The sequence below is a fragment of the Anolis sagrei genome, chromosome 6 (assembly GCF_037176765.1).
Source record: "Anolis sagrei isolate rAnoSag1 chromosome 6, rAnoSag1.mat, whole genome shotgun sequence".
Lineage (NCBI taxonomy): Eukaryota > Metazoa > Chordata > Lepidosauria > Squamata > Dactyloidae > Anolis > Anolis sagrei.
The window spans coordinates 103,456,076-103,483,931 of record NC_090026.1 but is presented as its reverse complement, the minus strand read 5'-3'; the positions used below and the strand labels follow the sequence as shown (position 1 = coordinate 103,483,931).

Below are 27,856 nucleotides of genomic sequence, written 5' to 3'. Positions count from 1 at the left end.
TGGCATATAAATAACAACAACAACAACATACTTTTAGTACACAGCAATATATCAAGCAAAACTTCATTTAATATAGTGATCCTAAACTATTTGGCAGATACTTTACATATTTTCTAAATACAGAAAGTTCATAATTTTCAGTAAAATACAGTATCTTGAAATGCGGCCATGTAGAGATTTCAGTCTGCTGTTTCAGACTGAATTTGCCCTTTACAATATCTTACTAATTGTTTGGTGTAACTCTTTGTCAAAGAAGCATAACATTTAAAATACTTCAATTAAAATACTCATGAGATTATTTGTGATTTTTTGAAGTGAAAAATACAAGGAAGCATGCTAAGCGCCACTCTAATAAATATGAAATAGGAGGCACTGACAAATGCATATTTACTATATTCAGTTAGATGGACTCTCTTAACTGGATGAACATATCTGTCTGCAATAAAATAAATTCCAGCAAACCTACTTAAATGTCTTTAATGCCTGATGCAAAGAGGACAGCTAATGGACCCAAACTTTTTCCCTTTCAGCTGTACATATTTGTTGTTGTATTTTGTTACTTTGTCAATGTTTTATAGCACTGCACATACTCAAATTATTCCTTTAATTTGTACAGTCAACTTTGAGGCCATCGTCATTACCATAGGTGTGGTAGCAGGCCTTCTTCTGATTTTTATGCTGTGCTGCTGCTGTTATTGCTGTCGCAGATGTTGCAAGTGTCATCCTAACAGGTAAACAATATTTCCTAGTCACATTTCATTCATATATCTCTTCTGTAATAAAGTTGTTCTTAAAAATTGGGGTCAAACTATATGCAGTTTTAAATGGATGTTTAAAAATGGTCTATGATTGTCCACATTTGTTTACAAAAGATGTAAGATAACTTGTCTAGATCAAGATTGTGGATCCAGAGGAGAGGTCAGTCTTTTCCTATTTTCTGTTTTCTCATTGAAAGTTCCCTTTCCAGTTGATACTTGCCCTGTTTTTAAAAGGTGAACTCATGCCAATAGCAGCTCTTGCTGGAACATTCCTAAGGGAAAAAGTGCAGGAGAGAGAAATGATGAATGTGCCCTGTGCCACAGTCCCAAACTAACTTGAATGCTGCTATAACCATATTTGGCTTTTGGGGGGAGGTTTTTGAACAGAGACATTGTCAGTCTAAGCATGTACTATGAAAATATACTTCAAGGTATGACTTCTACCATAGTTTGCAAGTAAAGCAACTTTGGAAGGAGCATAACCTTATACAAACCTGGAGCATTGGTTCATTTTAGTCACTTTTGGCAGGTCTCAATAGCAATGACTTATCTCCAGCTTATATCAGGGTTTGGCGAGGGTTCTTACACCTCCAAATTATGTGCCATACCATTGAGTAGTGGTCATCTTAAAGAATTTTGGATGTATGTAAAATTAAGCTTTGAGTGGGAATCACAGAAGATTGGTCCAGATTTATTCAGGATAGATTAAACCCACTGTGATTAAGAAGACTAGTTACACATAACTTATTTAATCATTGTTGACTTTCACAGTTTCTTATCTACTGTCAGTATGACCATCTCTATCCAACCCTATATGCTTATGCTGTTTCAGGGAAAATATATTCAGAAACAAAATTATGTGGTTCCCCCCCCCCCCCCAATGATTTAGATCAGGCATGGGCAAACTTCGGCTCTCCAGGTATTTTGGACTTCAACTCCCACAATTCCTAATAACCGGTAAGCTGGCTGGGATTTCTGGGAGTTGGAAGTCCAAAACACCTCTAGGGCCGAAGTTTGCCCATGCCTGATTTAGATAAATAGTGGGCAGAGTATGAGCTTTATATAACCTCATACTCTTTTACCATTGACTAGGCTGATGGGAGTTGCCATCCAAGAACATGAATTCCACATATTTAGACAATATATGGATTCAGATTTTCTGAGCAAAATTTTACAATTTGAAACCACTATCTGTTCAGAACCTATACACTTTCAATGTTGTTTCCGGACTTAGTTTCAGACGCATGTTCTTTTTTCATACTGTATGCTATTTAAATTATCACTACTTATGCAGTGATAATTGCTCAGCAGAAGAGAAGAATATCACAGCTAGACCATCTGTTGAAGGCAGATGATGGTATTAAAATAACCCTTTAAATTTCTGCTTGCTTGAGGAAAGGAACAGTTCTTCCTGGGTAAAAAGATTATATCAGAATGTCTGCCTGCATCTGAGGACAAGGAATTTTAAATGTGAATACATACTAAGATCAATAAGCACTTAGGGATTTTGATTAGCTCTTAGTTTCATGAGCCATCCAGAAACGGTCTAAGTAATAAAGATCAATTTATATTCCTACATTTTTGTGTTTTTACTGCCAGTGTTGAATATTCGGCTACCCTATTTTGTATATCAGAAAATTGATAGGAGCCCCTTTCCAAGATCCATGGAGTGTGATAAAACAAGCACTGGCATCTGTCGTAGTTGTAGGTCTTACCTGAAAGTCTGATTGTCTAAACATTTTAGTGCTGCCAGCTTTTTATTATTAGCAAAATTTTCCTTGTGTTGTACAGAATATTTTATGTTGTTCTTGATTTGCACTGTTGTTGCCTTGCAAGCAGCCTCAAGTCCCTCTGGGGAGATGGGGCAGGATACAAATAAAGTTTATTATTATTGCAGAAGATAGTCTTAATGCAAAGCCAGTGGATAGATGATATTGTGTTGCACTTAAAATTTAGTTAACGATTTTTACAGTTGTTTACACTTAGTCATGCACTAGATATCATTATGGACAGGAATTTACTCAGTCTTTTGCTTTTTATATTCCTGCACATATATCCCTATATGTGCAGACATTTTGCATTCAACTATGTATTAAATCTTTTGCTATGTGAATCCCTTCTTGTGCAGTGGCTGCATCTTTTGTTATTAATTTTTGTACCAAATCCAAATTTGATTTTGTCTTTGGATACCATCCCTTCATGGTTATGGCATGCCAGGCACTAGAATTCACACATTTTCAAAAACTATCCTTTAATATTTTTGAAATAATAAAGATTAATTTCTTAGGAGAAGGTAAGCTCAATATATTTCCTCTGAGACTTTTGCACATTCAGTTACCTTATTATTTGCATGTCTTCATGCTCTATTGGGCTATGACTTAGATAAAACATTAAGTTAGTTTCTGATATTTAATTTTAAAGTCTTCAGTGTGATTGAACCAAATATGTGTAAATGTCAGCGTATTTAATTGAACTCTTCAGCAGTGTAGCAGTCCAGTTAAATAATATTTACTCCCCGATTTCCACAACCATCAATTTCTTTTTATGATGGAACAGAGAATTTAATTAAATATTTACATGGCAAAAAGATATTAAAATGTTCTGTAAAATGCAAGTGGAACAACAACAAAGGGTGCTAACCCAAACAATATGATCAGTATATATCCGATCCAGGTGTCGCCAAGGAGAACATAGTATTTGGACAGCTGAGCCGATTCCATTATCTGCCAGCTAGCATGCAAGTTCTTATAGGAATTGTCTGCCCAGGAAGTGGTATTTTCCTTCTATTTAAGTAAATGCCATGGATACTCTTGAGGAGAGCTGATTTGTTGCAGAGACTTTGCGTATATCAAATGTAATATTGTTGAAAAAAATATTACTTATTGCAGTCAGGTGAATTTTGTAAAGTTCAGTTTTGCTGCTTTAAAGGTTCTACTTACAAAGTATTTGATTAAGAAGATGTTCTTAGGTTGTACGTATGAAGTCATTTCTAAGTCTGGATCTACACTGCCCTATATCCCAGGATCTGATCCCAGATTATCTGTTTGTCCCATATTATCTGGCAGTGTAGATTCATATAATCCAGTTCAAAGCAGATAATCTGGGATCTGATCCTGGAATATAAGGCAATGTGGATTCATCTTAAGATGGCACTCCTGTTATTGTTCTTTAGGATAGATGTGATTAAATTTATCACATGTGTAAATCCTACCGATTCATTGGCTAAACTGTTCTACTATTATTACTCACTGTTCTACTATTTATTTAATGCATCTTCTCTAGTTGTGGGTACCCAACAGTGTGGCAGCTGACCTGTAATACATCTGGAAGGCCTACCATCTTAATTCTCAGCTGGAAGACTAATTTTCTAATTCTCAGTGATTTGTGGACACCAATGGGGAAAGCTGTACATATTCTTCTGCCTACTTGAATCCATTGCTTTTTTGTTTTGTTTAGGAATATTCTTCCTATCTGGTTCAATTTTTGCTTGAGTCATACTGGCTTAAAGTGCTGAAAATTTACAGACCACAAAAGTATAGGGAGGCAGAGGCATAGCATTTCTAGTCAGCAGTGTGGATCAGGCAATTAATTTTATATGTTTAACATTTACATTATTCCCCATTTGTGGCGTTGAACTCTGAAAGTGGTAGAAAAGAGCAATTCATTGAGGGGAAATCTACCTTACAGCACCAGGTATTTCTTGACAATTTCCTATTCCTGTTCTTACTAGGGCAGACTCTGCTTACCTTCTAAGATCAAACACTTGCAGTTAGTGTACCACTTTCAGTATTTAGTATGCTTTAGAAAAATTTAGTAGATGATTCCAGTCCAGTCTACAGTAATACAGTATTTACATGTTTAGACTTGTTCTTTAACATGCATTTCATTTCCTGTCCTCTAGATGGCATTGTTCTTTCCTTGAAATAGGAGGAGTAAACAAGAGTTCTTGTGATTTTGTGATTTTCAATCAGTCTTTATCTTAGTCTACTATTCCATCTTGTTTGAAGGCCTCCATCATTGTTCCTTTACCAAAAAAGTCCTCTATTGATAATTTTCAGTACTACAGACCAGTGGCACTCACTTCCATCGTCATACTGTGCCTTGAAAACTGGTCTGCATCGGATAAACATCCATTTGCATATAGTGCTAACAGATTGACAGAGGATAACATAGCCATCATGCCCCACCTGGAATGACGGGGAACTATGTGAGGATGCTTTTTGCAGACTTTAGTTCCACATTTAACAAAATCCTCCCACATAGACTGTTATTTAAACTTATGGGATCTTGGATTGTCATATTCTATCTGTTTCTGAATTATGGACTTCTTGTCTGGACATTCCCAGAGGGTTAGATTAGGTAACCATGCCTCTTCAGCTTTCATTCTCAACACTAGGACGTCACAGAGCTGTGTGTTGAGTCCTCTACTTTATACTTTGTACACATATTATTCCACCCACATACATCATAGCAATATCATTACCAAATTTGCAGATGATACAACAGTGGTGGGGCTTATCTTTTTTTTTTAATAAACGTTATTGATTTTCATTATATAAGAAAAAAAACATTTAACAACACATACAGACAATATATAAAATCACATACAAAAAGGACAAACACAAATCACACTAATACATCCTTCTCTACTACTTGCCTTACAGCTTAAAATATCTACTACCATAATTGATTGAGTACTTTCCTTCGTTTATCTTAAATTCTCACATATTTCTCCTTTCTTAATTTCACTGTCTGGAAGTACATTATGTTCTTTTTGATACATCTCTTCATTTTTTTTCCTATTATTTTGCATCAGAGGTATGAGAAAGTTCAAAATATAAACAGTAGTAGTGATTAAAGGAAAAAGAAAAAGAAGAAAAAAGGAGGAAAGGAGAAAGAAGAGGAAAGAAGGGGAAAGAGAAAGAAGGAAAAAGAAAAAAAGAGAGAAAAAAGAACACCATGCATTAACAAATGTGTAGACTTCCAGATCTCCCCAAGCTGAAGATCTTATCATTGCTGATGATCTAGTCATTGTATGTTTCTTTGTTTTTCCGTCTCCGTTTTCTCCTTGATGCTGCCTTTGAGATTTTCCTATAATTCACTAATATAGATCTCCTTATTTTCCTTTTTAATATAGTCTATAAATTTTGTCCAATCTGTCTTTTGACAAGCCTCGTCATTTGGTGCAATTCTTTGGGTGAGTCTGTCCATGTTTGATATATCCAGAACTTTTAAGTTCCATTGTTCCTTTGTGGGTACGTCTCTTGTTTTCCATACTCTGGCTAAGACAATCCTTGCCGCTGTTGTCATGTAGAAAAAAAGCTTATCTGTATTCTTAATCTATTTTACTATCTGTTATTCCCAATAGGAAAGCCTCAGGTTTTAGGTCAATTTTTATCTGTAAAATTGTCTTTCTTTGCTTCCCTATTTGATGCCAAAATTCTTTAACCTTTTTACATTTCCACCACATGTGGATGAAATTACCGGTCTTCTCACACTTCCAACATTTTTCTCTTAATCTTCCCTTACTGATTTTTGCTAGTATTTCTGGTGTCAAGTACCATCTATAAAATAGTTTGTACCAGTTTTCCTTCATTTCTACTGCGTATGAATATTTCACTTTCTTCAGCCATATTCCTTCCCACTCTGTCATGGATATTGATCTATTTACATCTCTAGCCCACTGCACCATGTTTTCTTTTACCTGTTCCGTTTCCGTGTTCCATATTAGTAGTTGTTTATAAATTCTGCTTATTATCTTTGTGTCCACCTTTATCACCTTATCCCAGAATCCTTTTTTTATTTCAAAGCCCACTTTTTTATCTATATTAAAATTCTCTCTAATTTGGAAATAATGAAACCATGAGAGCATTGGATCCAGTAGTCTTAATTCCTCCTGTGATTTGAGCGTTACTCCTTGTGTGTTTATTTTTATCAGTTGCTTATATATTAGCCATTTTTCTCGGGGTAGTCCTTTTAGGTGGTTAGCTTCATTGGGCGAGAACCATAGCGGCGTCTTTGTATATAATCTTTCCTTATATCTAACCCACACTTGAATGAGCCCGGTTCTTATAGAGTGGTTCCTGAAATTTCTCTCCTTTTCTGCTTTTCCCCTCCCGAGATACCCGTGCCAACCCTGGACTAGGTCAAACCCTTCCAGGGTTAGTAGTTTTTTTTTTCCTCCAAAGTTGTCCATTCCCTTATCCAGTCCAGGGCAGCCGCCTCATAGTATAATTGGAAATTAGGTAAAGCAAGCCCCCCTCTTTTTCTGTCGTCTGTTAGATTTCTGAAGCTTATCCTGTGTTTTTTTCCCTGCCATATGAATTTCCCTATCTCCCTATGCCACTTTTTTATCATTGTTTTAGACTTCAGTATTGGGAGGGTTTGAAATAGAAACAAAACTTCCGGCAGTATATTCATCTTTACTACAGATATTCTTCCCAACAGGGATAAGTTCAGATGTTCCCACTTCTTCATCTTTATTTTAATTTCCGCCCACTTTTTTTCATAATTGTTCTTTACTAATTGCGTATTCTTGGCCGTAAATATTATTCCCAGATATTTTGTCTTATCAACCACTTTAATTCCTACTTTGTTCTGTAGTTCTTCCTGTTTTTTCTTGTTCATGTTCTTTGTAATAATGTGTGTCTTATCTCTATTTATTTTGAATCCCGCCACCTCTCCAAATTTTTCAATTTCTACTAACCACTTGTTCATCTTAGATATAGGATCTTCTACAATGCAGATTATATCATCCGCATATGCGCGGATTTTATATGAATATTTTTTATTTTTAAGCCTGTTGAATCCTTGTTTTTCCTTGTTCATTAATAGTATTTCTAGGGCTAAGATGAACAGTAACGGGGATAATGGACATCCCTGTCTAGTTCCTTTCTGTATAGGTATGTTTTTGGAAATTTGGCCGTTTATTGCAATTTTGGCTGTCTGATTTGAGTATATTGAATTTATTGCGTTCGTGTAATAATAGCCTATGTTCATTTCTCTTAATGTTGCCTTAATGAAGTTCCAGTTTACCCTATCGAATGCTTTTTCGGCGTCTAGGAACATTAAGGCAACTTCTTTGTGGTTGTTTTTCTCATAGTATTCATTGACATTCATTATTATTCTTATGTTATCTTTTAATTGGCGTTTTGGAAGAAAGCCCACTTGATCTTCTTCTATTCTCATCATTAATAGGTCTTTTAATCTGCTGACCAATATACTAGAAAATATCTTATAATCTGCATTGGTCAACGATATTGGTCTATAGTTTTTGAGCTGTGTCCCATCTGTGTTGGGATCTTTTAATATATTATCATTAAGTCTCCACCTTAATATCCTTCGTCCACCCTGTTCTTCCTGTATTGTTATTAGCAATGGGACATGATCCGAGTTTATCATTGGTAATATTTTGGATTTAGTGACTTTGTTTAATATCGTTTTTGTTCCCCAGATCATGTCTGTGCGCATCCATGTTTTGTGTCTACTTGAGAAAAAGGTAAAGTCCTTTGCATTTCCATGTTGGAGTCTCCATATATCTTGTAGGCCTAGATCTTCTTTTAATTCCTTAAATTTCTCAGGTAGACCCCCCGACAGCCTTTGCTTTGTCTTATTGTTCCCTTTAGATTTGTCCTTCAACACATCCATGGGGCTTATCTTTGAAGGGGATGAGTCTGCCTATTGGGATGGGGTGGATCGGCTGCTTTTGTGGTGCAGGGATAATAATCTGGTTCTTATCATCAAGAAGACCAAGGAGCTCATAGTAGACTATAGAAAGAACAGACCAGAACTCCAGCCCTTGGTCATAAGTGCAGCGATTGGCCAGTTTTAAGTCCTGGATGTCACCTGTAAGGAGGATTTGACCTGGGGCACTCACATGGCAGCGTTGGTTAAGCAAGTCCAGCAGAGATTGTACTATCTGAGAAATCTAAGTTACTAATGACTGAATGAAACACTGCTGGTAACTTTCTACCACGTGCTATAGAGAGTGTCCTAACCTACACTATCTTCACATGGTTTGGTAACTGCACAGTGGCAGATAGGAAGGCGCTCCAAAAGGTCACTACTACTGCACAAAATCATTGGTTGTCCCTCTTTGGAAGAACATTATAAGTTCCTCAGCCTTAAGAAAACTCAGAACACTCTTAAGGATCCATCTAACCCAGCATATTTTTTTTTGAATTATTGCCACCTGGCAGATGGTATAGGGTGACAAAGGCAAGGAGAAACAGACTAAGAGATAGTCCCCCCCCCCCCCCCCCCGAGCTGTATCATACTCCATGGTTTTGCATTGATGTGGCATTGGGAGCTGTGTGGTGGTGTTTGGAGCATGAAGGGATGGGTGTGTTGTTTTTGTGATATGTGATAGGGAAAGCATTTAATTTCATTCTACAATAACAATAAAGTTATTATATTCTATTTTTTGAGTTCTTTGACTTGCATATATGGATTCATTCTGTTCAAAACTACATTTGGAAAATGTTGGATCTAAGCAGTACACTTGTTCTCTTTGTCCATCACATTTGTCTAGGCATACATCTTCCCCTCTGTACTTTTTCATCCACCATCTGAATAGCATGAAAGGAAATATTCTCTCCTTTATTGGATTTTAAGTATTCCTTACTTCTGCTTTTGTTCTCACATCATCCATCATATTCATGAATTTTCTGCTTTGGCCTCAGTCTTTGACTTATGATGATTGCAGCTTGAGGAGTGTGTGGTACCTTTGAATACTTTGTTTGGGATTTGTAATTAAAGGGCCAATGGATTGCATGAAAATTTGAAAAGTACATTTTCCTGCTTACCTTTGTACATAGTAGATTATTGTAGAGACTTTTCGAAGTAAGATAGGAAGAAATCACATTGCTTTCCACAGGGTAAGGAAGGACAAAATATTGATCTCATACCTTTGGGTTCTATTTTTCTGTAGACTTAACTAGCACAGTAAATGCTAGTTCATTCATTCAATATGCATCCCTGTCTCAGGTCTGCTTGTGTTACTACTTGCCAACACAAGGTCATGATGGAAAACTGTTCTTGTGGTAGTGAAGGTTTTTGTAATGCAAATTTGATGGCCATATTAGTTTAACTGTGAGATGCCATCGATAGCACACCCTAATTTCAGTACCACCACCAACAACAAAACCACATAAGATATACATGTGGTTCTAAGACACACCCTGTTTTTAGATATGTCTATATAGGAAAAAATGTGTGACTTAGAATTGAAGAAATACAGTATTGTATAGATTGGCAACTGAAAATACGATAATGCTGGGAAAAGTTGAAAACAGTACAAAGATAAAGATTGGTTTACTTGAACATTGGTTCAGATTTTAAAAAAAACTAGAGTTCTGAATTTGCAAGATCTGAGCAGGATCTTTTGGGGAGACTTCATTTATATTGATTTGAAGGTGATTTAGTAGTGTGTAATAACAACAACCTAGTCTTAGAAACCCCATGTTAAGACAAAAGTCTTCTGAAATGTGGTGTCATCCATATGTTTTGGATTCCGACTCGCATTAGTTCCTGTGATATTAATGGTTAGGTGAGCTCTAGCTTGTGAAATACTACTTTATGCTGATACCATAGTTTTATACTTTTGTAGTATAGCCAACAGGCCAATGTTTCTTTATCTGTGGTAAGAGAATTGCCTGCTGTTGTCATGTGTTAAGAAGAAAAAGGAGAGAAGATGGATTGTTTATGAAGAAGGGATAACATACCGACTTTCTACTAACATACTGTTCTATAATATATGTGTAGTGGAAGGACTAATGAAGACTTTAAAATAACATAGGATTCAAACAGATGTTGGGTATAAGAACTGAAAGTCCTTATAAAGTACACTTCTGTTTAGCTTAGAGAAAGTTAATGGGACAGTGTTACAAATTTGAGTGTACACAGATCACATGTTCTGATAAAATAATTTTTTAGTGAATCTAAGCTGGCAAAATGTAAAGTCACTTCAAAAGATAATTTCTGGCACAGAGATTTATACACCATAAAAGTGATATTTGCTCTTTTTTAGGGAAATATCTGAAGAAGAAGAAAGATTTATCAGAGATCGGGAAGAAAAAAGAGTGCAGTCCCTTCAACGGTATGTTTAGAAGCTTTAATTGTCTTAGTGTAATTTTTTTTTTTGCCTATATTAGGTATTTTGCTTAGAGAAGTACTATTTCCTGCAGGATTACTGTAAATGTGAGCCATACAATTTTTCAGTCTCTGTTTTAGCTAGCTTTCAGAGACGTGTCTCTTGCACCATAAAAAGGAGGAAGAGATAGACACAAAACAAGGAATGTGGCAATATCTTTAAGACTTAATTCGTTTTTATTTCATCATAATTTTGTGGATATAAGGCTAGTTCCTCAGATGCATTACAGAATGATTAAATGTCAAAGGACATTTAATATAATTCCAGACTTCTAAATTTTGTGTTTTTTTAAAAAATACATTACAACTGTACCCTTGGTTTGCTCCTGATACTATAAATAAATAGTACAGAATTATATTAAAGCCCCAGATAAAAACCATATTCATATTGTGGGAATGAAGCGGAATGTAATAGGATCCAGAAAAATGCAAATCATCCCTTTCCCTAAATTTTCAAAGGGCTGGACAAAGTGATATAGGTTTTAAAAATCTTTAAAGTCGCCAGTTAGTGCTCAATTACACAGGAGAGGTAATTCAGACCTTCTCCTTGCTCTTTTTTCTGAGTAGAAAAAGTTCATCAGAAAGCATCTAAAGAGATTTGAGGTTATTTTCTATACCCCTACCCTAGAGACAGGAAAGCCTAGAGAAGACAATTATGCTGGGGAAGGTGGAAGGCAAAAGGAAGAGGGGCCGACCAAGGGCAAGATGGATGGATGGCATCCTTGAAGTGACTGGACTGACCTTGAGGGAGCTGGGGGTGGTGACGGCCGACAGGGAGCTCTGGCGTGGGCTGGTCCATGAGGTCACGAAGAGTCGGAGACGACTGAACGAATGAACAACAACAACCCTGGAATTATAGCAGATTATGCTATAGGTTGTCAACCTTTACTCAGCTGGTATCTTGTAAAGATTGTTTTTTTCCCCTTGAATATCAGATCTAACATGATTCACATGACTACATGTGCCTACCAGAGATCCAAAGGAGTGATAGGGATGGCTTGTTTTCCCATTCCCCCAATCCTAAAATAAAACAACAACACTTACAATTTAGATCCCATCATTGCTTTGTGGAATCTTTATACATGAAAATAATCGTGGCTGGGTTAGAACTCTCTATTTGAAAACTGCTGTTTTTTGCTATGTTTATCTTCAAGAAATGCTTCTGGAATTTAAATGAAAGAATGTAATCTAAAGATTAGTTGAGGATAACCAACTCCCACAAATACTCTGTTTTCCACCTCTGGGGGAATTCACTATGGCCTTCACTGCTCTGGAATATCTGTTGTGGAAAACCATGCCCTTAGAGACCCGGTTGGCACCAACTGTGGTTCTATTCAATTGCCAAGAGTCTTTACTGAGCACATGAGAATCTAATTGATTTCATCCAAATTGGCATATATGCATAGCTTTAAATTGTCCTAACTGGTTTTAAACTGTCTTGTTTTACATTGCTAGAATGTTTAATGTGTTCTTTGTGTATTTAAATTATTTGTGTACTGTTTTGAGTAGGGTAAGTTAATTTCATTGTACACTGCTTTGAGATCCCATTGTGTAAGGCAAATGTAAATATTTTAATTAATAAATGCATTTAGTGAACCTAGTAAGAACAGTACAAATACTAATACCATGTTCTGAGTCAAAAACATGGATCTCTTGCCATTTAGTTCATGTCCTGCTGTCATGCTAAATTTATTGCTGGCTTGGGGCTATTGAATTGCAGTAGATCTCTCAGTCCTTTCAACTTCAGCTACTCAGACGATCAGTCTGGGAGTTTTGTGTATGTGAGTAACCTGAGGCTAGGGGAAAAAAATCTCTCAAATCTTCTGCTGTCTGAGCTAATATAGTATCTGCCTACCTACAGAAGCCTGTTCAATCTCCCATGTAATGCCAGAACCAAGAAGTTATTTCTTCTTACCTTGAAAAATGGCTTTCATCTTATAACCTATTATGTATGCTAAAATAAAAATTCATTCATTCAATATATATAGCTCATTTACTGGAACTTTCCCCTCCCTCATGGATTGATTGGGGGTGGGGGGGCACCTTTGAATAGAGGTCTGTGTAACGATGCATATATGAGAATCACAGTGCTGTATGGAAGTGATAGTGAATCTTTTGGAGACCGAGTGCCCAAACTGCAACCCTAAACCCCTGCAATTGATTGGTGGTTTTCCAACCAGGGCTGACCCTAGTTAGCTTCCCAGATCAGATAGGACCTGGGACCTTTAAGGACAGAAGGCTACCTTGGGGGGGGGGGGGTGGCTAGGGAAAAAAAACCAAGGAGGCCGAAGCGGGTTCAGCCCATGGAGGGAGTTTGTGGAGGGAAGGTGAGAAGGCCAGTGTTTGCGGAGGGAGAGGGTGCAGGGTGGTGTGACAGGCCCCATGGGAACTTTGCCAGTGCTGGCCGAGGGAGAGGTGGCACTGGGTGTGGGCAAGTGCTGGAGGATGACCAGCGGGACCAAGCCCAGAGGAGGCATCGGGAGCTGGGCCTCCTCTGGCAGATAGCCTCCCCTCAATGCCACCTCCTCATTGGCCAGCACCATCTAGGTGAGCCCCCAGCTCATCTGCCTCCCAGCGGGGCCTACCACGCGATCCAACACCCTTATCTTCCTGGCCTCTTCTTCCTCCTAGAGAGTGGGCTGTCTCTCTCACCCCTCTACTGCCTTCATTGGCCCTCCTCTCCTGCAGGGGAAGGAGAGCCTTCAGCTAGAACCTATCCCATGTCCTTTCCTTCGGTGGAAGACCTTTTTCTTTATGCCCTTTATGGCATGACTGCTGTATGAGAGATCGTTTGCAACTCGTGTTATGGTAGTGTAGCCCACTGCTAATATCTGTGGATATTAAGAATTTATTCAGGATTGCCACTCTGGAAAGTCAATAAAACATAAATTGCTCAGGGAAAGTCAGTGGAATTGGTCAAATGACTGGGGAAATCAAGCAAATTGTGATTAAGATTTTTTTTTCTTTGAGATTCTTCTGTAGGGAGGCAGTGCACATTTCTAGCAGATAGAGTAGAAAAGCCACAGAATATAATGCCATCTTGCACAAATATTCCAAAGATTTTGAAAAAGTTGCTTGGCTGATATTTGTAAACAATAAAACTTTATAATATGTCTTTAGTTAAACAACTTCGAAAGCAGTATTCCATGAAATTTGCTTCTTTGTACGGTTAACTTTTAATAGAGGAATATCCCTTTGTTCAAAGACAGTATTTATTGAATTTTCTATTTTAGAGTAATTTTGGTGTAGATGTTTTTCTGCATTTAATAGTCAATGTTTCAAGAAATGCCTGTAATGACAAAAAGGTCATTTTATTATTTTGGTAGTTTTAAACATTTTCTTCCAACACTTAATAATGTAACCTATGAATTTTTAAACTTGAAGTTATTTTTGAATGAGGGTCAAGGAAATAGAAATGGAAAAAATAGGCAAGAAAAGAAAAGAAAAGGCATTTTTGTTATTTTGAGGCATAGAGATGACAATGGATATTTTACATTGAAACACGCATCCATACATTCTCTGTACTGATTTATTGTATTTTATTTAACCGTGTGCATACATTTTATTTATACATTCATAATATTTGCAGGAAACATGAAAGGAAAGTGAAGCATGATGAGATACGCAAGAAATATGGTATGTGTAATTTAATACTTTGCATCTAACACTTTTCTTTTTGATATTTATCCCAAGAAACCAATTTTAATAAGAGCTGTAAGAAAATACAGTAAAGAAAAAGTAGGTTTCAAGTACCTGTTAATTATCATTTTTCTATGCTACTGCCTTTTTACAATATAATGTGTGACACTGTGTGGTTGAAGCAGCTTTAACACTATGCTAAAGTTGTTGTTCCTTGGAGATATCTCCACATATAGATACATATGCACACAAATATGTGCACATATGGACACTACCATAGGATTTTGCTGAACATTTGAGGCTTATGTGTTAAGCATTATACCTACCCTCTCAGCAATATGCCCTCAAAATGCACTTTACCACTGATTTAGGATTGACTGCATTCCCACATATATCTCTGAAAACTCTATCCCAGTTATATCCTAACTTGTTCACGTCAGCATTATTTTTAATTTTAACCTATTACATTTGGCCCGGCCATTGGTTTTAAATGTTCATATGTCACTGTTGATTGTTTATTGCTTATTTTTGTTCATGTGATTTATATGATTTGTATTTTATTAATTGTTTTATTGATGTTTTGTTTATTGATGTGTTCTGGGCTTGGTCTCATGTAAGCCATACCGAGTCCCTTGGAGAGATGGTAGCGGGGTACAAATAAAGTTTTTTATTATTATTATTACCCTCTCTTTATATCCAGTGAATAGGTTTATCCCTTAGCATGTTTGTAGACCTTTCAGCACTACATGATTGTGTGTCATGTTTAAATCTTACTGAATGTTGAATATGTCCATTGGTAAGACTGAGTAAGAAAATGGAAAGTAGGACAGAATTGTTATTTTTGAGCCCTTAATAGCTTATATGTCCTGGAGACAAGGATTGCAATGTGGTAACATTTAGAGAAATCTCTCCACATATTAGCCTACTCACCCTGCCAAGATAAATAGCAGCAAAGCATTCCAGTTTTAGAACCATAGTCAGACCACTGGCTGCACTATACCAGCTCCCCAGTGCTAGGAAATATTTTATATCAATTTATGGGGGGGGGGGGGGAGAGACACCTCGAGCTTTGTGCCATAACACGCTAAAAGAATGTGCTCTATTGTTATGCACATAATAAAATATATGAAAAGCATATCTTATTTAAATGTGAAATGTCTTTGTCATGTTTCTCCCTCTCCACCCCATTCATTCAAAATCCTCATTGAAAATTTGGCTGCTTAGAATCTAGAGAAATACCCAGAAGTCCAATAACATTGTGAGGTAAACTTCAAGCTTTAATGCCATGGAAATATTTTATTTTGATCTAAAAGCCAACAGTTTGCCTAAGTATGCGAATTACATGGTGGACAAAACACTGAAGGGACAATGCAGCCAATGCTTAAGCATTTTAAATCTGCATGTCCAGCTGCTTTTCTGCCCTGGGCTGCTTCTTATCTTAAAAGAGAAAAATACTATGTCAAAGGCCAAATTGTTACAGACATAGCCATGTTTACCTTCTGTTTGGTTGAAGAAGGAAGTCCTGTACTCATGATTTCAAATGGGCATTAAAATTATTCTACCCTGTATATATTGGTAAAATGTTTAAAGCTCCCAGTTTTCAAAAGTTTGTGTACTTTACTCATTCTGCCTCATTCATCTAAGGTCCATTGCAGTCCGGTTTCACCCTCCTTTCCAGCTTCTGATTTCATCTTAGAGTCCACCTTTGACTATCATAAGGATGGCATTTTTCATTTATTTTAATGCAAGCTGATCTTGGCAGCTGGCTAAATTACATTCCCAATACTTCTGTGCTTCTGCAGTATAATCACAGAATATACCCCACTTGGATTATAACTTGAAGTGACTCCTTTTCAAACTTTGAACAATAAGCATTTAATTGGGATCTTTTGTCAAAGTTAATGTGAAATAGATTAAGTACTACTAATTCTCCCAAGTAATTAAATAGAAGACCAAAGTCAGTATTCCTTCTGCTCTTTCCTGAACAGTGCTCCGCTGTTTAATATCTGTCCAGTTGATACATCATTGTAAATCGCATGCAATACTGATCTGTTGAAAAATACAGCAGAAAAATGTGAAGGCATTAGATTTTCCTGTCTTCAGTATTTTCCAGAGTGGTTTCCAGAGCAGTTTCTCTCTTAAATAGGCAAGGATGAATGACAGAATGGCAAATGAATTGTTAACCCATTGCTAAATTAAAATAATCACATCTGAAATGTCAGCCTTGTTTGGATTTAAGGAATGCCTTCTTCCCACTTCACCCTTCAGCTTTTCTTGTCCCATTTAAATGGTAATTATACATTTATAATGCATTGCAGGTGCCACTCATTCTAGCCGCAGTCCTTCGGGAGCATTGAAAGCAATAGAGCTTTAATAAGTAGGAATACTTGGTTTGAATGGTTTCTTTGTTGTGAGATCTGCCACTTTTTTCTCGTGTTCTTGGATGAATACAATTTGATTGCTCAAATTATATGTTCTTGGCTAAATTAGTTTGAAACCCTTTTAGTTTATGTTCTACTATAGTAACTTCCAATGTTAATAGATTCAATTGTTGTATGTTGCCTGTGATTTTATGCATAATGAGAAAAAATGCATCAGCATTTTATCCTGCTCCTTTGTTTAGACTTGGGAAACCCTTTCATGTTATGGGATGAGAAGAGGGGAGATTACAGTCTCAGTGGGGGATTGTTCCCATCAGGGCTGGTGGTTCACAGTGGCAGACAGACAGAGCCAACTAAATCTGGGTTTGTCTCCTCGTCCCCTTTTGAAGTGAAACTACAGTACAGTTCCTTAGATTTCAGTAGGGAATCATATTGGTTTCTCTTTTGGGCTGAAAAGTGTGACTTCTTCTCTTCTGTGTAACATCACACCCTCCCAATTCAGCCACCACTACAAGGTGGCAGAGACAGAGGTTATTGTGTTTCTCAGCAATGCGTAAGGCGTTATGTGGGCTGTGTTTTGTAATCATTGCCTGTAACCAACTTACCTGATCACTTTAAATTCATAGTCTACCATATGCAGCTTATGTGACCTTTACTATCATTAAATATATCCCTTTTTTCCTGCACACATTGTAAAAAAACATTTTCTCGATGACAAATTATGCTTTCAAAAGTTTGCGCAGAGATTTTTGTGTCTTTTGGTTGATATATTAAAAGAATATTAAAAGTTAGTAGTGTTCAGAGATGCCCTTGTACAAATTCAGCAAGGGTAGGGAAACACTGAATGAATTTTATTGAGTTGTTTCTTTTTGGTTGTATGCATACACCACACTTTTCACATATTAAGCAACAAAGGCTCACCAAAGCATGAGCTTTTCAATCAGAAGGTCACCTTCATTCCAACAAACAGCTCTCAAAATTTCAAACTACTGGAAATCATCGAAGTTAGTATTATTACTATATTGACATTATGTCTGTAGTATAATCTTACTATTATGCCATCTAATTGTTATTTAGAAATTGAATTTAAAATTATAAAAGTGCGTCATCAAAATGTAAGTAGATGTAAAAAAAAACCATTTAAGGTTTGGGCAAACAAAAATATTTTCTCCCAACACAGAAAAGACTTCCAATCTAGTGCCAAGCAGTTCTCTCTGTGCAATGCTTACTATAGATAGGTCACAACCAGAAGATGACCTTTTGTCCAGATGTCACTCATCTAACAGGAGTACTTGAAGAAGATTCCTTCACATTCAGTAGGAGCTTACTGTCATTTAACCTTGCAGTCACAGGCAGTATAGAGCTTTGAAGGTTAACATCAGCATCTAAATTGCACTAGGAAATAAGCCAATATTAAGCCAGTGCAGAACACCAGCCTGCCTCGCTTAAGATTCTGTTGTAAAAGATGTTGTATTCCAGGTCAGCAGCTGTAACTTGTTGCTATTGCTCCCTGACTTGAGCAGGTCATTCACATGTGTGCAAGCATTATCTAGGTACAGATCCCTGCTATATTGGGTAGCTGCCTTCTTATTCCCTTACCAATTCAAATGCCTGAAGCTTCTATTAGCATATAAAAGAGCCAACTAATCCCAACTGTGCCTTCTTCTTTTCTTCTGGATCTGCTACTGTAATTATTGAAATAAATCAATGGTAGTTAAAGTTATTCTCAGTATTATGCACAGCCAAACCTCTGGTATCATGCTCTGAGAAGTACACACAGGCATTCTTCTTCCAGTGTACTGTCTACTTGAAAAGGAGCACTAGTTTCCCTGTTCATTTTCATTGAGTAGGAGGAATACAAACAGTGGCAGACTCCTGCAGTATCCTATTAAGAATTCTGTGTAGGCTGTGTGCTCATTAGACCACACAGTTTGGATTGTAAATCACCTATCCTGCAGGGAATCATTTGGGTTCCACTAAGCCCCAAGCAAGCTGCTCACAGGGGAGCAGGAAGAGGTCTTGAAATGCTATAATAATGAGGAGCAAGGTTCAGCAGCAGTCATTGATTCAATAGGAGTACTTAGACATTGTACAGCAATTAGTATCACTTTCCAAGTTTCTAAATTGTGGCCTTCATCTCCTTTCTGTGAAAGGTTTTGATTATTGTCTGAAGAATTCTAGTCTTCTTTGGAAGAGAGTACTTGTCAGACTGGGAGTAGATTTTGTTTTCACAAATGAGCACTTCCCTCAAGTACACAACAAAAAAATCTGTTCCCTTCTCCTACTAAGAGACTGGATTGTATAATTTTAGGTTTCTGGCACGACATCAACGCAAGACAGTCCAAATAAGCTTGGATGTAATCTCTGTCTTTTGGGAAAGGGTGTCACCATTTCTGCAGCATAAAGCTTCATTTGTTTGCTCAGATTATCAAGTATTCCCTCCCCCTAACCTTGCTGGCCTTCACATTATCAAATTTATATAGTTTGATTCATGGAGCAAGGGTGTGATTTAAACTAGTTGATCTCTTTGGCTCTCCCAGCTAGGTTGTTCTGAACCATGTATAAATAACATCGCTGAAAAAATAGAAATAGAGTCTGATTTTTGGGTTTGCTTATAGCCATGCATTAGAAACTCTCTGTGATTATGTGCTTTTAATTCCTCCAGTCATTTATTGAGGAAGTCAAGTGTAAGTACCTACAAGCGGGAAGTAGCAACATGTTTGTTAATTTGTTGCAACAGAGTTTGCAGATTTGTGTGTTACCTTGCTTATCAAAACCTATCCCACATGATAGGACATGCTTATATAATCAAGTGTAGTTTCAACAAGAGGCAACCTTAATCATTAATGGCCAGGAAGCAACAGAACCGATCCAAATCACACAGGGCACCCGTCAAGGGTGCCCCCTCTCTCCGCTCTTATTTATCCTGATAATAGATATCCTAATCAAAAATATAAATAAAGATCTAAACCTCAAGGGAATGAAAATACTAAAGAATCATTATAAGATCCGAGTATACGCGGATGATGTTGTATGCATCATAGAAAACCCATTAGACAGTATTAGAATGTGGTTAGATAAGATTGAAGAATTCGGCGAATTGGCAGGCTTTAAATTAAACAAACAAAAAACCAAATTACTAGTTAAAAATATGGACTCTAAATCTAAGCACCTGCTTCACGAAGTTTCAGGAATAAATATAGAGAAAAAAAATAAAATACTTAGGAGTGATCCTTACACAAAAGAACTCTAAATTAATAAAAAATAATTACGAGGCCCTATGGAAAAAATACAGAAAGACCTGGAGGGGTGGAAATATCTGAATATTTCACTCCTAGGAAGGATCGCGATAATAAAGATGACAATACTTCCACAGCTTCTTTTTCTTTTTCAAACGTTACCAATTATTAGGAATGACTTTCTTTTTAAAAAGTGGAATTCGGATATAATTAAATTTATTTGGAAAAATGGCAAGCCAAGAATTAGCCTAAAAATTCTATCTGACTATAAGAAAAGAGGAGGGTTAGGCCTACCCAATTTCAAGGCATATTATGAAGCTTGTAATTTGGTCGCAATTAAAGAATGGGCATTGTTAAGAAATATCAAATTACTAAATTTAGAAGGCCACGACTTAAGGTTCGGCTGGCATGGGTATATGTGGTATAATAAAAGAAAGGTAGAAAAAAATTTAATAATCATTTCATTAGGGCCTCACTAATAAAAACGTGGGAGAAATATAAACTAAGACTCTGCAAAAGAACCCCGTTATGGATATCCCCCATGGAGGCAAGACACAAAAGAGAACTAGGAGAAGAAAAATGGTTAACTTACCAACAAATTTTAAAAGAACAAGACGGGAAATTAGATATTAAATCTATAGAAGAAATAAAACAAATAACAACTAAAATTACTTGGCTACAATATTACCAAATTTACCAAGGATATAAAGAAGAGTGGCTTCAGTCAGGATAAAAGCACATGGGATCTAGTCCTGTCACGGAATAAAAAGCTGATAAAGATTTTATATCAACAACTACTGTGCTGGTACACAGAAGAAGAACAAATAAAAGAGTGCCAAATCAAATGGGCTAGGGACTTTAAAAAAACCATATTAATACACCAGTGGGAAAAAGTTTGGAATGTCAAGTTAAAATTCACAGTAGCCACCGATTTGCGGGAGAACTGGTACAAAATGTTCTTCCGATGGTACCTAACACCAGATAAATTGGCAAAAATTGACAGAAAGCTATCTAGCAGTTGTTGGAAGTGTGGCCGAGAGAAGGGAACTTTTTTCCACCTTTGGTGGTCCTGCAAAAAAATTAAGAAATACTGGAAAAGTATTCACCAGGCAGCACTAAAAATACTCAAAATTAGCTTTCCCCAAAATCCAGAAACATATCTACTTGGCATAACCTCACAGAAACTAGACGAAAATCAGGACAAAATCCTGTTTCTACTGAGCACGGCAGCGAGGATAATATTGGCCAAGTCCTGGAAACGGAAGGAGATACCCAGTATAGAAGATTGGATTCTTAAACTATTTGATATTATCCAAATGGAAGAACTATCCCAAAGATTAAAAGGATCAAACAAAAAGACTGACTGGTCAGGACTCAAGGACTTTATCACAAAAAGAGGTTTTCCATTATTGATAGACTGGTCCAGCACATAAAAAAAAAAAGGTTTTCGACAGAGACTACGCTGGTAAAAAGAAGGAAGAAAAATACAAATATTGGAAATTAGAACAGAGGAATCCACACTCCTCTCTTCTCCACGATATGCTCAGAGGACGTTGGGAAGTCAGACCACAGACACAAAAGGGTAGAGGTGGAGGGAACCAATGTATTTATTCATCCTCTCTCACTATTATTTCCTTTATTATTATTTTTTCTTCTTCTTTTATTTTTCTTCTTTTATGTTTTTTTTCTATTCTTTCTACGCTGTATTAATGTATGTATGAAAACATAATAAAAATTATTATAAAAAAAAAGTGTAGTTAGCTGAAGATGCCTGTTGCTTTAAGCTCAGAGTTTTATATGATAACTGTGATCATTGTCCCCAAGAGATTGTGTCAGTCACCTCCAGATTTAACTTTTGGCATATTTGGGCATCATAAATAAATACGAAATGTTTGTCGAGTGATTTTGCCATTGTTATTTAACTGTTTGCATGTCTCACTTTGGTTTTTGCTGATTCCTGGAACAAGGAACATAAATCCTGGGAAGCTTTTTCCTTGTGTAGGAAACATTTTGAGAGATTAAACACTTTCATACAATGTCACATTCTCTTGTACATTTGATTAACAAAGTCTTGTTTATTCACAGAGCTTATCTTTATAGCCCACTAGTTGAACGTTCTTCCTTCCTCCGGTCCTGTATTCTATTACTTGCAAACACTGCCAGTCCTTAGAAATATGATTAGGCATTCTCTTGCACTGTCATTACCCTCATAATGTCACTTCCTATGCTGTGCTATGATTCTCTTTTTAAAATGCATTGCTCCTGCCATTGTTCTGTTTGCCCCGTAATGTCACAAATTGTTATGAGGTGGCAATCTCAGTTGCTCATTTAACTGGTGAGCAATCAAACTGCAATATGGATAATGATGCTTATTTGTATCTGTGAGTGGGTGGTAGGCCTTGATTAGGTTTTTTGATGGTTAGTGAATGGATTGAGCCATTGGGTCAATTTGAAAGGTTTGAAAGCTCCCAGATTTAATTAATACTTTACATTTGACATCTCTTTTGAATGGGAGCTTTGTCAGTAAAGAGATTCATCTGAGCTCTCTCCTCTTCAGCTTGGTACAGCGTGTCCTGTTGCCTCCTTATAGTGTTGTGATACCACAGTTTGTCAACATTTGAGATAATGAAGCCCCAGTTCACTGCATAGGCCTCAAGCTATCAAACTGACAAAGCTCAACAGGAATACTTTTTAATGTCTTAATATTGTCTTGCATTTCCCTCCATAGGTCTCCTTCCGGATTCTGACCATCCATACAGCAGATATGAGAATGAATGAAAAGGAAGAAGCTGCTGTGCCTTGTTAAGGATGACAAAAATGTCACAGTCACTTTCTGCTTCAGTGTTTAGGCCTTCAGATAGGTACATACATGCTCAATAGTATGTGGTTTTTTTAAAAATAGCACTTATATTTATTTTGTTAACAATACAGCAAAGATTTTTTTTCCTCTCAACTTTTTCTTTAATAGAATACGAGTTGAGGTATGCAAGCAGCAATCATGTCATTTCTCCCTAATGTTGTAACATTTTATAAAACAACAGTTATTATTTCCACAGTGCTAAATAAAGATGCTGTTCTAATCCGTGTCAAGTAAGTGTTGCCAAGTATTTACTGCTACAGATGTGTGATATCAAGTGATGACAAATAATTCCAGCCTACACCACCTTCGAGATTGGGTTAGAAAATGAGAGGTGTTTGTGAAAATGACAATGTACGGTATCCAGCTTGGCTCTGCTAACAAAACCACGTGGTTCCTGATGTTACTGAAATAGTCAGTAGTTGCTGTACCTTCATAGCTTTCCGGGTGCATGGAAATGGGGAATCAGTTCCAAAATCCTATAGAGCAGTGGTTCCCAAATTCTCCTCTGCTCTGTTTTTTGGACTTCATCTCCCAAGAATTCCTGGTGGTGGACCAATGTGACTGGAGCTTTCTTGAAGTGCAAAACATTTGAAGACCAAAGTTTGTGTGATTCTCTATAGCAGTGTCCATCCAAAATGGCATTTCTGATTTTGTTGCAAAGGGTGGATGTGGTCTGCTGTGGTTCAAAGTATGTGAAAAAAAATAGTGACCAGGCCCTTGTACTCTTCTAGTCCTGCTTGCAGCTTGGGCCATTAGGACTCTTAGCATATTTTGCGTGGACAAAACGATTGTGGCTCAGAAGATGGCTGCTCTGAAGACAGAAAGATGGAAAGCTTTTCAATGTCATGTCCAGAATTGTGACTTTAGTTTGCCCAGATTTTGACCAATAGATACTCAACCTTTATTGATACATGTATCCTAGTTTTTCTGTGCTGTGTATGTTTATTAGTTACTGTGAAAACCTTCAGGAAAACAGAGTTTGTAAAAGAATGGCATTGTTTTTTGAAACATGTACATCTAAAATGGGTGTTGTGTGCCCAGTCATGTGTTTTTTGAAATGCACTGTGTCAGAATCAGTGGCAAATATAAACCCAAAATGATTAATGCATTTGAATCAAGAATAGAAGCCATGCAGGCAAATGTTGGGGTCTCAAAAGGCCTAAATAACAATGTTGAGAAAAGCTACAGTCAACAATATTTGGAGAGCTGCTTGCTTCTGACTTCTACTTTAAATGCATGAATCATTTTGGGTTTGTTTTTACATTCGTTGTGTTTCATATATACTGCAGAAACGTTTGTGTTGAACATGAACTCCGTCTTGAAGATACAGAAAGAAATATTGTTGAGAACTAGATTTTAATAAAAGGCTCTTAGCAATATAAGCATATACTGGAGGCAGTATTGTTAGCTTCCTTGAAATTCTTTCCAAGACTGTTAAGAAACTTACATAATCAGATTCTTTGTCATGTCTTACTCGTTGATAAAATTATCATGTCATTTATTAAAATTTTCTAATAATATACAAGGCATTTTTGTATGTGTTGTTTTATTTATTTATTTATTTACTACATTTATATATCGCCCCTCTCAGGCCACAGGCGACTCAGGGCAGTTTACAGTCAGTATCAAAGACATAAAATACAATTTAAAAACAATCAATTTAAGTATAAAACCAAGTAAAATAATTGGTACATATATATATATGCATTCTTTCCAGTTACTAAATTCAAATTTGGGTGGCAAAGTCTGAGCAATGGAGCTAGTGAGAAAAGAGAGGTGTTTCTATTCCTAGGGTTGTCCAGATGTTTGCATAAATTTACATATTGGGAGAAAACAGTCTCAATGAGGACAGAGTGCTCAATAGTCATAAGAAGTAGAACAGAGGTGACTGACTTAACTGGGCCCATTTCATAGAGTAATATTAATAAATAAAAAAATAATGTATCACACATAGCCACACTTGTTGTGAATTGCAGCCTTGCAAAACTATTAGTTTGCCTAGGTATTTTGGGATACTATTTCTTCTTAACAGCTGTTAACTTACACATAACTAATAGAAAATTGTGCTGTCAAAGGCTTTCATGGCTGGAATAAATGGGTTGCTGTGAGTTTTCCAGGCTGTATGGGCATGTTCCAGAAGCATTCTTTGTTGACCTTCATAGCTTTCTGACCTTAAAACCTCTGAGGATGCCTGCCATAGATGTGGGCGAAATGTCAACAGAGAATGCTTCTGGAACATGCCCATACAGCCCGGAAAACTCACAGCAACCCAGTAATAGAAAGTTGATTTGTTGGCTTCTGTAGATATTTGATTCTAGCTTTTTGTGCTTGAATACTGTCTAGCAGTTTATTAGAAAGATAGCTTTCATTAATTTACACTCTTTTATATTCATTGGGCTGCATCCTTTTGGTAATGCTGCTACTTAAAAAACCTTTACATCTGCGGAATGAGAAGAAAATGAATTTTGATGACACTATTGCCACCTTCAGTTCCTAGAGAGGGAACTTTAGAATTGGAGTGATAAATGAAGAGAAATTGCCTCATCCTTGTTCTGTTAACAGAAGTCTCTGCTGGATGAAATAATCTTTCATCAACTGAAGGACAATCTACGCCTTTGGCTTCATTAATGCTGCACCCTTTGTTGGTGGCTTGGCAGTGATTTTTGGATGTATACATTATTGCAAAGCAGTGCAAACTATGCTTTGAAAACTACTGGCAAAGTATTGTTTTCAGCCTCTTTGAGCCACAGTTTACAAATATATATACACACAAAACTATGGTTTGTTTTGATAGCTGGAGCCATATGTTTTTCAGGAGTGAGTTCTTTCTTTGATGCGTGAGCAATTGACAAAGAACTCAGTCAGTGAATACTTCTATTCACTTATTGCTATGCTGTCCCTCCAGGTTTGTTGCATTCGGTTGTCTCATCTTTTATGTTGATCTAAGATAAGGTTAGATCAAACAAGACAGGATATGTGGCCTGGGTTAAACCCAGTACTGTTTTTTTTAATGTTGACTTCTATACTACCTTGACTTTCAAACTACAGGAAAGGAGATTCCAACTAAACATTAGGATAAACTTCCTGACGATAAGAGCTGCTCGAGAGTGAAATACACTGCCTCAGAATGGAGCCTCCTTCCCTGGAGATGTTTGAACAGGCTGGATAGCCATTTGTCAGGCGTAGTTTAATTGTGTATTCCTGCATGGTAAGAGTTTTGGACTGGACAATTCTTGTGATTTCTTCCAACTCTTACGATTCTATGATCCACCATTGCTCTCAGAAATGTCATTTTTCATATTATAACATTGATCTGTAAATACGCGGTAATTTGTTTTTAGCTGTTTTTGCTGGTTTATTTGATTTTGTATTGCACGTTATTGTGTTTGAATTTTTTGTCGGCAGCTCAGATATCATCTGATTTAAAGGTAAGATAGCTTAGCGAATTAATAATTGTACATTAAAATATTGTAGTCCTGAATATATCTATTTGAAATCTCTTATTTACATATTTTTGCCTTTTGATTTCGTAAGGACTGTTTACAACCATTATGATCAATATTATATGTAGAGGTGTCCAGTGTCAGAGTAAAAAAAAAAGTTTTCAAATTCTTTAATCTGTGAAGAACCTGCTAATGATTAACCGTTCAGTTAAACTGGGATTTTGCAGCCCAGTTCTGTGATGATCGCAGTAGAATGGCTGTTTTTTGTACCAGTGAAAGCCAGACCCTGTATAACCAATTTTATCTTCCTTCCAGTCTCTGTCAACTGTGTAATCATTCTAGGTAAGCTATCCATAAAAGTATCATCAGGTATTTTGGTCTGTCTATGGAGAACAGCACTTTGCTTTGTATTGTACTGTACTCTGAAGAAGCAACCAACTTTCATCTTGTAGAGAGATCAGGGGGATGGATACTTCTCTCACCACAGGCTAAGAAGAATATAAGCCATCACTACAGTTGCCTCTTCAAGTGTGCAATGTTCCATCATAACAATTAAAACTTTCCTTCAACTTCTTGGATAGGCCATTCTACAGAAATGTACCAAACAGGTTCCTTTGATGAAATATCCTCAGTATTCATTCAAAATCTGTTATTAATAATAATTGACATCACTGAATGTATTACAATATATTCAGAATTGTGATCTGTGGACTGGCACTGGCTCATGAGCCACTGAGGACAAGTGTCCAGAATATTTTACTAATACATCAACACTATGTCACAAATGTGCTACCGGTCCCTGGGATGTTGAGGGGGGGGAATTGCTAGTCCATCACATCCACTTGAGGAGTTGTATCATATCTTAGCAGAAGTACGTAATTTGTATGCCTATACCTGGTTTTCTATCTCCCATCTTTGTGTCCCCTTAAAATTGCATTGTTAGTCATTCTCCATTCTTGACTTAACCAAGGTGTCTATAAATAAGCACCCATCTGGTCTTCCATGATCACTAGTTAATGATTCTGATCAGAATGACTGTTGGTGCCTCTTACCAATCTGGTTTATGTCATTTTTGTTCAATTTCTAGATTTGCGTTGGATGTATAGTAAACGTGGAACAGAAGCCTAGTGTGCCGCATATTCTTTTCCATCGTTTATCTTGAACATTCAGAACTGAATATTGTCTCTTTGTGAGCAGGTATAGTCCAGAATCATGTTCTTACAAAGGAAGGCATATGAATGTGGACATTTGTTTAAAAAGATAGAAGAATACAGTTGGCTCTGTTTCCTAATTTATATCAAACACCTGAAGCCATTCTGACCCAGTTCTCCTTAGAAGCAATGTCGGGACCAAGATATTGGTATTGCGTTAACTGTGCAGGCTTTTA

The 27,856-nt window shown here is 36.8% G+C and overlaps 1 protein-coding gene across 1 annotated transcript in view; it reads left to right on the top strand.

Annotated features, from left to right (window-relative positions):
- Window positions 1-24,551, top strand: part of PTTG1IP2 (PTTG1IP family member 2) — a 28,763-nt gene extending 4,212 nt beyond the window's left edge. The window contains exons 4-7 of the mRNA XM_060782285.2: window positions 617-731; window positions 10,786-10,854; window positions 14,497-14,543; window positions 22,895-24,551. Coding sequence (XP_060638268.2) covers window positions 617-731; window positions 10,786-10,854; window positions 14,497-14,543; window positions 22,895-22,944 — 281 coding nt within the window. The 3' untranslated portion in view covers window positions 22,945-24,551. The remainder of the gene's footprint in view (window positions 1-616; window positions 732-10,785; window positions 10,855-14,496; window positions 14,544-22,894) is intronic.
- Window positions 24,552-27,856: the final 3,305 nt, after the last annotated feature.